The sequence below is a fragment of the Hyla sarda genome, chromosome 4 (genome assembly GCF_029499605.1).
Source record: "Hyla sarda isolate aHylSar1 chromosome 4, aHylSar1.hap1, whole genome shotgun sequence".
Taxonomy (NCBI): domain Eukaryota; kingdom Metazoa; phylum Chordata; class Amphibia; order Anura; family Hylidae; genus Hyla; species Hyla sarda.
In genome coordinates this window covers 231,322,931-231,334,523 of record NC_079192.1, presented here as the reverse complement: position 1 = coordinate 231,334,523, position 11,593 = coordinate 231,322,931, and the positions used below count along the sequence as shown (strand labels likewise).

Here is an 11,593-nt window from a genome sequence, read left to right as displayed (position 1 = left end):
AAAAAATATCTGCACATTACTTAAAAATAAAAGTGTGCTTTGCAGCGTGTTTTGGAGAGTGGTTCAGCGCAGCACCTCAGAACCCCAGAAGAGCATTTTTTTTAATGAATCACTAACCTAGCATGTGCTCAGCTCACAACATGCTTCTTTGTTCCATTCACATCGATACATAAAATGTAGACATTCAGGCACTATGCTATAAAACGCATTCCTTCCCTTTAATAATAATGTCTCCAGTTTACTGTCCTCACACGACCTCACGAGCAGCATTCCCCCTGTAAAATATGCGAGACATTTCAGCTGCATAAGAGCGGCTCTCCCCGAGCCATAATGCTTCATAGCACGAGTCGCTTATTACTGCTCGGCAGCGCCCCTTGTGGACACTTAGTGGAACTCACTGCGCGTTACTATAGATCAGTGTTTTCCAACCAGGGTGCCTCGAGCTGTTGCAAAACTACAACTCCCAGCATGCCCGGACAGCCAACGGCTGTCCGGGCATGCTGGGAGTTGTAGTTTTGCAACAGCTCGAGGCACCCTGGTTGGAAAACACTGATCTATATAGGTTACAGCTATAGTGTAATTCACGGGGGAGCCAGCGTATACGTATGTTTTAGACGCTATTCTAGCTTAGTTACCTCAGTAACGTGGTTTAGTATATAAAGATAGCTCCTGCAGTGCTTGTGTCTCCTATACCGCAGGTCTATACAGCTGTACTATATATAGCAGCAGCGTCTCCCCGTACGGAGAGCCCCACCTCAATGTGCTGCATATTAGAGTGATTAAACATGGCGGCTGCTGCAGTTTGTCCAGTCGTCAGGGCGCAGACAGCATCGTGATTTTGGTGCACTGTGTAATTGGCATCGAGCACATCTCCTCCTCCCCTCAGACGCAGTGTCTCAGCTTCTCTGACCTTTCCCAGCGCTGCCAGGAACGGAGAAAAAAGCGCGCCGAGGAATTCCCGCCCAACGCCCCTGCTTCGCCTCATGCATATGCAAAATAGTCCCAGCGCCTATTGGTAGATGTGGGATACTGAAATCTACAGGCAGGGAAGCCATTGGCGCAGCCGCCACTACATAAATATGTAAATAAACGTGCCTAGTGTACGGCTACATTTTCAGACATGTACCCTTCCGCGCGTCTAGCTACTAGTAGTAAATAGTGCGCTGCGCAAACAATCGCTCTAGCGCAAAGACGACCGCGGTTCCCTTGACTTTTTGCACGTAGGACAAGACATCGGCATCAGCTGGATTTTATGGTGTCTTATTGGTGAGGGATTAATTGGCGGCTGGACACGTAGGTGTTCCCCTGAAGCCGGGCGCGGAGGGATCTCACCGGGAGCGCTGGCAGCACCAAAATACTAGGAGTTAAGAGGCAGGTCTGTCAGTAATTGAGCTCAGAGCTAGGGAGGGCGGTGGTGTGTGGTCGCTGTTGCAGGAGTGGACTATCGGTATACTACTAACCTAGTGGATATACGGCGCCGGCTGACACACTTCAACAGGGTTTACCGCCATTTTCTGTTTCTTGGCCATTGCTGCGGCTCTCTGGTTGGACTCTATGGATTGTTGGGTGTAAGCCGCCGGTGTGTTTATGTGTGACGCGGACGTGACGAGAGCATAGAACGCCGGTACCGGACTGTACAGCTGCCTGCTGCTCTTCCCGCTTTCTGGTGGATATAAGAGAAGATGCTCCTGTCTAAATTCGGTTCCCTGGCTCATATCTGCACCCCGAGCAGCATGGACCATCTGCCGGTGAAGATCCTTCAGCCAGGTAGGAGAGTGTCCAGAGCCGGCCAGTGGCGGGGAGTGCTGTCATGTGTCGGACACCCTGTCATGTGTGCTTTTGTATCTCTCCCCTAGTGAAAGCCGACAAGGAGCCATTTGAGAAGGTCTACCAGGTGGGCTCAGTCCTGGGCAGCGGAGGCTTCGGCACCGTGTACTCTGGCAGCAGGATAGCGGACGGGCTCCCGGTGAGTGGCGCCTCCTGATGGCCGGGTAGTGGTGTGGGGAGTGCTCGGGTGGTGCCGGTTCTCATGTGCTCTTGTCTCCCATTAGGTGGCTGTGAAGCACGTCTCCAAGGAGCGGGTGACGGACTGGGGCACCTTGGTAAGTGTCGGCATATGGCGGGTTTCCCCCTCCCGCACCCTGGTGTGACATGCGGGCACTGACAGCGATCTCTCCCCGTTTCCCCTATAGAACGGAGTGATGGTGCCGCTGGAGATCGTGCTCCTTAAGAAGGTGGGCTCCGGCTTCCGGGGGGTTATCAAGCTGCTCGACTGGTACGAGCGGGCGGACGGCTTCCTGATCGTTATGGAGAGGCCGGAGCCGGTCAAGGACTTGTTCGACTTTATTACCGAGAAGGGGGCGCTGGACGAGGAGACGGCCCGGGGCTTCTTCCGCCAGGTGCTGGAGGCCGTGCGGCACTGCTATAGCTGCGGGGTGGTGCACCGGGACATCAAGGACGAGAACCTGCTGGTGGACCTGAGGAGCGGAGAGCTGAAGCTCATAGACTTCGGCTCCGGGGCGCTGCTCAAGGACACGGTGTACACGGATTTTGATGGTGAGTGTACCGGAGCCCCTCCCTGCCCGGGCCACCCCTGTGTGTGACGCGTCTGATGGGGGTACTCGCTAGGGTTATACGGGGATGGTGTTGTATCTGCATTGCGGGTCTCGCCTGGAGCCGGTGCTTCTGGCACAGTATGAGTGATGGGTGAGCGGCTGGGGGCGGGCACAGGGCTGGAGCTGCCGCCTTTACTTCACATCTGTTTGTTGTGAAACCCGAGCCCGGGAGTCACATGACCAGCCGCTGACTGCAGATTCCAGGTTTTGTTTGGTATCCAAGGAACAGTAGAGAAGCCAGGGAGATGCTGCTGCCTGGTGGGGGGAGGGGGCGGCCTCACAATGCCAGGATAAGACATGGCACTGCCCCCACCCCCTCCTTTTGTGTCTATTTTTGGAGTGGTGTTGAGGACGGCACGTGGTGCCTGAAAGGGAGCCTAGTAAACAGCTGATGTGCACAGGGCTGCTCATTGCCATAGAATGGGGGAGGGGGTTGTAATTTTGGGGCCACACAGAGTTCAGTGCCTTTCTAGCATTGTTTGTTGCGGTTACTGACTCCTTCATTTGTTTTCAGGTACAAGGGTTTACAGCCCCCCTGAATGGGTTAAATACCACCGATATCATGGAAGATCGGCAACAGTGTGGTCTCTTGGTGTACTGCTGTATGACATGGTCTGCGGAGATATTCCCTTTGAGCAGGATGAGGAAATCTTACGTGTCAGGCTCTACTTCAGGAGGAGAATTTCTCCTGGTATGTACACATGATCATCTGCCTTGTGAAGTATGACAGTGCGATGTCTAGCAGTATATGTAGTAATGGTTTTTATTCCTTGCAGAGTGCCAACAACTTATTAAATGGTGCCTTTCACTGAGGCCTTCTGACCGACCAACTCTTGAACAAATATTCGATCATCCATGGATGTGTAAATGTGACCTTGTGAAGTCTGAGGACTGTGATTTAAGATTAAGGACAATTGACACCGATGCATCTAGCACAAGCTCAAGCAATGAAAGTCTGTAAACAGAAGGGCGTGCTGCTGCCAACACTACCCTGGAAGGGTGCAAATGTTCACTATTCTATAATAAACCCTTTATACAGGATTTTGATTTTTTAATTTCACATTTGCAGTTATCTCCCTTGAATGAGACTTCATTTTGACTTGAGGATCTGAGTTGTGGGCCAGTGCTTACACTAAAGGACTGACTTTACTGACAGAAGAGAAGCAGTGACCTCTTGTGTACCTAGTATACTGTTTTGCTCTCATAGAGCCTGGACTAGATTTTTATTTGCTTTTGAGTGCCTTTTTGAAAGCTGCTTCAGTGGGACATTTTCTGTTTTTTATTTTTTGTACCTGGAGCTGTGCATCTCCAAAGAAGGTCCACATTTTTATCGCCACAGGCTTTCCTCTGCCCCATGCGCTACTTGGAACCACACGCCCTGTAATTGGACACACTGCTCAGTGGACTTCATGAAGTGATTCCGATTGTGATGAGTGCATGAATACCTATTGTGACCATTTCTATTACAATGTACTTCATGTATGATCTTTTTGAGCAGGAATGCTGTTTTTAAATACAGACCCCCCCCCCCCTCTCCCATTTATTTAATTTCCCTCTTCATCTCTACCACTGGGCAACACAGGACCATTTCTCCTCATTCCTAACCCTTGTCCCCCCACAAGTCTTAAAGTATGTATGGGCATGTTATATGCACAATCAATGCAATATTCAAGGACTTTTTTTTTCCATATCTGTATTTAATTTTCCTTGTACTATAGTTTATTTATTGTGATATTTAGACAATTTCTCACTATTTATTTGGTAATTTATTTGTCTAGAATTTATCAAACCCTGTGCTTTACACTGTTCGGAGATGCCCCTTTTCCATTTTACCTTTCATAATGGAAGCTAACTAGTGATTCCTCTGCATTCCAGTCATGCCATCTTCACCCGTCTTTTCCATTCCCCTTCTAGCAAGTCTGTTTTTAGATGGATAATTGTTGTAAAAAGTCTAATTTAAGAAAAAAATAGAAATACTGACTTAAGAGTTGGTTCTTATGCCTTTTTGTCTGGTAAGGTTTACCAGAGATGTAAAGTTGTTTTTTATTTTTTATTTTGGACAGGATTCTAAATTATTGGCATTATCTAGTCTCCATGCAGTGGCTCTGGGAGGACAAGTGGCAGAGTCATGACCTTAATTTATTAGCCGTGTTGTAATCTGGCTGTATTTTGTGCAGCTTATTTATGATTTGTATTTTGTTTTCTTTAACAGTGTGAAATGTATGGAGATCATATTTTTTTATACAAGTATTTCAATTAAACTTTTTTGTATATAATGTGTCAATGTTTTCAGGCTTGCATAATTTTGCAACAAATCTGTTTAAATGGGTCTATCCATGTAAAATGTGGTGGTCTATTCACAAGATAAACAATGTATAGAGCTGGAAGTCTCACCTCTGTATGTTGGCAAAGATTCATCAATTGGTGTTAAAGAGGTACTCTACTGGAAAACTTTTATTTTATTTTTCTTCTGGTGCCAGAAAGTTAAACATTTGTAAATTACTATAAAAAAAAAAAAAAAAAAACTTAATCCTTCCAGTACTTCACAGCTGCTGTATGATCCACAGGAAGTTCTTATCTTTAGAATTTCCCTTCTGCCTGACCAGTGCTCTCTGCTGACACCTGTCTATTTTGGAAAATGTCCAGAGTAGGAACAAGTCTCCATAGAAAACATATCCTGCTCTGGACAGTTCCTGACATGGAACAGAGGTGTCAGCTTAGAGATGAGCGAACTTCCAGTAATTCGATTCATCACGAATCTCTCTGCTCTGCAGTTGACTTCAGCCTGCATAAATTAGTTCAACTTTCAGGTGCTCCGGTGGGCTGGAGACTCTCTCTCCTAGGACTGTATCCACATTTTCCAGCCCACCTGAAAGCTGAACTAATTTATGCAGGCTAAAGTCAGCAGATGCTGATAAGTTCGTGATGAATCGAATTACTGTAAATTCGCTCATCTCTAGTGTCCACAGAGAGCACTATGGTCAGACAGAATTTTTAAAAATGAACTTCCTCTGTATTATACAGCAGCTAAGTACTGGAAGGACTAAGATTTTTTTTTTTTTTTTAATAGAAGTAATTTACAAATCCTATTTAACTTTCTGGCACCAGTTGATTTAAAAAATGGTGGTCCAGGGGAGTATCCCTTTTTAAACTGATTTTGTCCATAGCAACCCATCAAACTTTCTCTTCTCGCCCTTGGCCTGCTCTAGTAAAATGAAAAATTGAGTTGTAATTGGCATTTGCTGCATTTAGGAAGCCCACATGATGCCGGAACAGCAAGGAGAAAAAACTCCACATGGCACACTATTTGGGAAACTTCATCCCTCAAAGAATGTAACAAGGGGTACAGTGAGCGTTTACACCCCACTGGTGTTTGACAGATCTTTGGAACAGTGAGCTGTGCATATGGAAAATTTTTATTTTTCTCACTCCACTGTTCCAAAAATCTCAGACACCTGTGGGGTGTAAATGCTCACTGCACCCCTTATTACATTACGTGAGGGGTGTAGTTTCCAAAATGGGGTCACATGGGGGTCCATTGTTCTGGCACTATGGGGCTTTTTAAACACTTCAATTCTGGACAAATTTTCTCTCAAAGCCCAATGGCGCTCCTTCTCTTCTGAGCATTGTAGTTTGCCAGCAGAGCACATTTACATCCACACATGGGGTATGTCCTTACTCAGAAGAAATGGGGTTACACATTTTGGGGGTCCTTTTTTTTTTTTATTTTTTCCTATTTTCCCTTGTGAAAATGAAATTTTTGGTAACGCCAAAATAGGGTCACGTGGGTGTGGTGGTTTTTGCGTTTGTCAGTACCGCTGCAACTCTATCAGCTATTCCAATGCAATCACCAATTTTAGGCCTTAAATGTGCACGGTGCTATCTCAATCTTGAGCTATGTTGTGCACCCGCAGAGCACTTTTCATATACACATGGTATCTCCGTACTAGGGAGAAATTGGGTTACAAATTTGGGGTGTCTTTCTCCTTTTACCTCTTGTGAAAAGTATGGGGTAACACCAACATGTTAGTGTAAAAAATTTAATTATTTTACACTAACCACCTCGTGTAGCCCCTAAGTTTTCCTTTTCATAAGGGGTAAAAGGAGAAAAAGGCCCCCCCAAATTTTCGAACACAATTTCTCCCGAGCACGGAGACCCCATATGTGGCACTACACTGTTGCCTTGAAATATGACAGGACTCAGGCGTGAGAGAGCATCATGTACATTTGAGGCCTGAATTAGGGATTTGCATAGGGGCAGACCCGGTTGCAAGCATTACACTGCACCCCTCACAATTTAAGGGGTGCAGTGAGAATGTACACCCCACTGGAATGACATATCTTTGGAACAGTGGGCTGTGCAAATGAATAATTTTTCATATTCATGGACCACTGTTCCAAAAATCTGTCGGACACCTGTGGGGTGTAAATGCTCACTGTACCCCTTATTACATTACGTGAGGGGTGTAGTTTCCAAAATGGAGCCACGTGGGGGGGGGGGTCCATTGTTCTGGCACTTTTGGGGCTTTGTAAACACGTGGCCATCAATTCCGGACAGATTTTCTCTCCAAAAGCCCAATGGCGCTCCCTCTCTTCTGAGCATTGTAGTGCGCCAGCAGCACTTTACATCCACATATGGGGTATGTTCTTAGAAGAAATGAGGTTACAAATTTTGGGGGCTTTTTTTTTTTTTTTTTTTCCAATTTTCCCTTGTGAAAATGAAAAATTTTGGGAAACACCAGCATTTTCATTTTCCCATCAAACATTAACAAAAATTTGTCAAACACCTGTGGGTGTTAAGGCTCACTATACCCCTTGTTACGTTCCGTGAGGGGTGTAGTTTCCAAAATGGGGTCACATGAGTTTTTTGTGTATGTCAAAACCGCTGTAAAATCAGCCACCCCTGTTTAAATCACCAATTTAGGCTTCAAATGTACATAGTGCGCTCTCACTCCTGAGCCTTGTGCGTCCGCAAAGCATTTTACGCCCACATATGGGGTATTTCCGTACTCAAGAAATTCCGTTACAAATTTTGGGGTCTTTTTTTCCTTTTACCGCTTGTGAAAATAAAGTATGGGGCAACACCAGCATGTTAGTGTAACATTTATTTTATTTTTTTTACACTAACAGGCTGGTGTAGACCTTTTCTTTTTCATAAGGGGTAAAAGGAGAAAAAGCCCCCCAAAATTTGTAGTGCAATTTCACCCGAGTACAGGAATACCCCATATGTGGCCCTAAACTGTTTCCTTGAAATACGACAGGGCTCCGAAGTGAGAGAGAGCGCCATGCGCATTTGAGGACTAAATTAGGGATTGCATAGCGGTGGACATAGGGGTATTCTACGCCAGTGTTTCCCAAGTAGGGGGCCTCCAGCTGTTGCTAAACTCCTAGCATGCCTGAACAGAGTGGCTGTCCGAAAATGCTGGGAGTTTTGCAACAGCTGGAGGCTCCATTTTGGAAACACTGCCGTACAATATGTTTTTCATTTTTATTGGGGGGGACAGTGTAAGGGGGGTGTGTGTAGTGTTTTACCCTTTATTATGTGTTCGTGTAGTGTTTTTAGGGTAAATTCGCACTGGCGGGCTACGGTGAGTTTCCCGCTAGGAGTTTGCGCTGCGGCGAAAAATTTGACGCAGCTCGTACAGATATGCCCTTGGTCCTTAACCCATTATCGACCACGGATGTAAATGTACGTCCGGGTTTGGCGATGCTTCGCGCACCAGGACGTACATTTACGTCCTTTGTATGACCGCGAGCATCGGAACGGTTGTACACTAGCAGCCGGGGACCCGCTGGTAATGGCCAACATCCGCAATCGCGCGGATGTCCGCCATTAACCCCTCAGATGCCGTGAACAATACAGATCACGGCATCTGCTGCAGTGCAGTACTTTGAATGGATGATCGGATCGTCCGCAGTGCTGCCGCGGCAATCCGATCATCCAGCATGACTGCTGGAGGTCCCCTCAATTTTCGAACTATCAAAATATAATTGTGTAAGCGTAAAAAAATAAAAAATAAAGTGCAAAAATGCTGCTTTTTTTGTCACATTTTATTTTAAAAAAAATTATAAAAAATTATCTAAAAGTTTTATATATACAAATGTGGTATCCATAAAAAGTACAGATGACGGCGCAAAATATGAGCCCACATACCGCCCTACATACGAAAAAATTCAAAAGTTATAGGTGGTCAAAATAGGGCCATTTTAGATTACTGATTTTGTGCAAAAAGTTTGAGATTTTTTTCAAGCGGTACAAAAATATAAAAGTATCTAGCCATGGGTATCTTTTTAATCATATTGACCCACAGAATAAAGAACGTGTAATTTTTACCGTAAATTATACAGTGTGAAAACTAAACCCTCCAAAATGTGCAAAATTGTGGTTTTCATTTAAATTTCCTCCCTAAAAAAAAATAAAAATTGGGTTCGCCGTACATTTTATGGTAAAATGAGAGGTTTCATTACAAAAGTACAATTGGTCACGCAAAAAACAAGCCCTTATATGGGTCTGTAGATGAAAATATAAAAGAGCTATGGATTTTAGAAGGCAAGGAGGAAAAAACGAAAACAAAAATAAAATTGGCCTGGTCCTTAAGGTTAAAATGGGCTTGGTCCTTAAGGGGTTAAGTACCATGGAGCGAAGGCTTACCTGTACGCCCATGGTCCCTAAGTGGTTAAGGAAGGGCTTAGGGAAAATTGCCCAAACCCATAGAGCAAGAGGTCCATGTAAATTCTGACAGCTGTTGCCTTGAAGAGCACAGTTTTTCTCTGAGACCTGAAAATAAACATGTTGTGGGGAGATTTATCAAAACCTGTGCAAAGGAATAGTGGTGCAGTTGCCTATAGTAAAAGATTTCATCTTTAGGGTCTATATACACGTACAGTATTCTCCGCAGGTTTTTATGCGCAGAATTTTAAGTTGTGTTCAATTTACATTGAAATCTGCAGCAGAAAATCCTTCACATCAAATCTGCACAGAATACTGTACGTGTGAATAGACCATTAAAGGACAACTGCAGTGCTAATGAAGTAGTGCTCTAATGTCATTAAATAAGAAGTTATGCAACTTACTAATTGTGCTCCATTACCTTTTCTGCACAGTTTAGCTGCTTTGCTGTCACAGGAAGTTGCTGCCTGGGGCTCTAATGTGAGTAGCGTCTACCTGTTATTCCCTATGGGGCTGTCAGCTAGGTCGACGCTACGTCACAAACTCCCAGGATCCTTCACTCCCCCTGCAGCTCCTCCAACCTCATACATATTCATTAGGCTGTTATGTGCTCTGCTCTAATTGGCTGAGCGCACAGTAGGGGAGTTTCAGGGCTGTGAGCTGAGCCGTTTGGATGTGAGCAGAAACAGAGCCTGTGTCTGCAATCAGCTTCAGCATGGCCGGCTCCCCCCTCGGTCTCCGTGGTGACATCTGCCCGGGTGCTAAAGTGTGCTGCTGTCAGTGAAGGCAGTAACCCTTTATGTGCCTGCCTCTCACAACCATGTTAGCTATTGTACTGTGTGTCCCTTTTCTCACTGGCCTCTTGGAATAAAGTTTACAGCAGTGTGCTGCTGAGAGAAAGCATAGCATTCCTGTGGGTCACTGAGAGGTCCATAAGTCCACATTGTCCCCCTGTCCTCAGTCCCTAAATGTTGCACCATAATCTATACCAGTGTTTCCTAACCAGAGCACCTCCAGCTGTTGCAAAACTACAACTCCCAGCATGCCCTGACAGCCGTTGGCTGTCCAGACATGCTGGAAATTGTAGTTTTGCAACAGCTGGAGGCAGCCCTGCAACTCCACACTGTACATTATAGCTATGTAAGCTGTTTTCCAGGCAGCCGCAGCCGGTGTGAGGTGTTTTTTTGCGCCCCCATAGATCCATGCGTCCGCTCCTCCCCCAGCTCTCCGAACATTTCCGAAGCTAGAGCTGGGGCAAGGGGAGGAAGGAGGTACACACCCCCTCCCTGAGCTCGGCTGGACGCAGATCTCCACGGCACGCCCCCTCCCTCATCTCCCCGAGCTGAGGACGTAAATCTCCACGGCAGGTCCCCTCCCACATCTCCCCTCCCTGAGGACATAGAGCAGTGCTCCCAATGAGCTCTATATGTAAATGGGGACATACTGCATGGGCTCTTTAGCCCATACAGTATGTCCTCCTTTAGCCTGTACAGTATGTCCCCCTTTACACATAGAGCTCATTGGGAGCACTGCTCTATGTCCTCAGGGAGGAGAGATGAGGGAGGGGACCTGCCGTGGAGATCTATGTCCTCAGGGAGGGGGCGTGCCGTAGAGATCTGCGTCCAGCTGAGAAGCCGAGCTCAGGGAGGGGAGATGAGGGAGAGGGCGTGGACATTCTCTCTCCCCTTGCTCTGCCCTCCCCCAGTTCTAGCTTCGGAAATGTTCGGAGAGCTGGGGGAGGAGCGGACGCATGGATCTACGGGGGCGCAAAAAACCACCTCACACCGGCTCTCCTATTGGACAGGGGAGAACCACAAGGGAAGGAGCTGATGGCGTCACTTTATTATAATTTATTATTATTTCCTTGGGGGGAGAGCAGCAGCTCACAAGAAGCAGGCGCAGGGGGTCATGGGAAATGTAGTCTTTATGACATGGCTGCTTACTGCTTTGGGTGGCAATTACCAGAGAACAGCTGGACCATTTTGGACAAATGAGGTATCTTTGGAAAGGTCTTTTAATGAGCTATCAGATAAGGTAAACTTTTTTTTTTTTTTTAAGTACCAGCACTGCAGATGTCCTTTAATGTTTAAAAAGACCTGAAAAATAAAAGCAATTTGGTTGCTATGGGCAATAGGTCAACATTTTCTCTGCACAGGTTTTGTTAGATCTCCCCCATTGCTTTCATGAAAAATTACTTTACCCAGGTGCTGTTGGTTTATGCCATAACTTTAGGTGGGAGATTTATGAAAACCTGTGCAGAGGAAAAATTGACCAGGTGCCCATAGCAACCAATCAGATTGCTTCTTTC

At 46.0% G+C, this 11,593-nt stretch overlaps 1 protein-coding gene across 1 annotated transcript; it reads left to right on the top strand.

Moving 5' to 3' along the window:
• Positions 1-604: 604 nt before the first annotated feature.
• Positions 605-4,895, top strand: PIM3 (Pim-3 proto-oncogene, serine/threonine kinase). Its single transcript, XM_056573718.1, has 6 exons — positions 605-1,767; positions 1,857-1,966; positions 2,052-2,102; positions 2,193-2,556; positions 3,130-3,306; positions 3,392-4,895. The coding sequence occupies exons 1-6, from the start codon at positions 1,683-1,685 to the stop codon at positions 3,574-3,576; spliced, it is 972 nt and encodes a 323-aa protein (XP_056429693.1). The 5' UTR covers positions 605-1,682; the 3' UTR covers positions 3,577-4,895.
• The last annotated feature ends 6,698 nt before the right edge of the window (positions 4,896-11,593 follow it).

Coding starts and splice junctions, on each gene's coding strand:
- PIM3 (XM_056573718.1), top strand. CDS start 1,683: ATGCTCCTGTCTAAATTCGGTTCCCTGGCTCATATCTGCACCCCGAGC. Junction 1,768..1,856: donor GGTGAAGATCCTTCAGCCAG/GTAGGAGAGTGT, acceptor TCTCTCCCCTAG/TGAAAGCCGACAAGGAGCCA. Junction 3,307..3,391: donor CAGGAGGAGAATTTCTCCTG/GTATGTACACAT, acceptor TATTCCTTGCAG/AGTGCCAACAACTTATTAAA.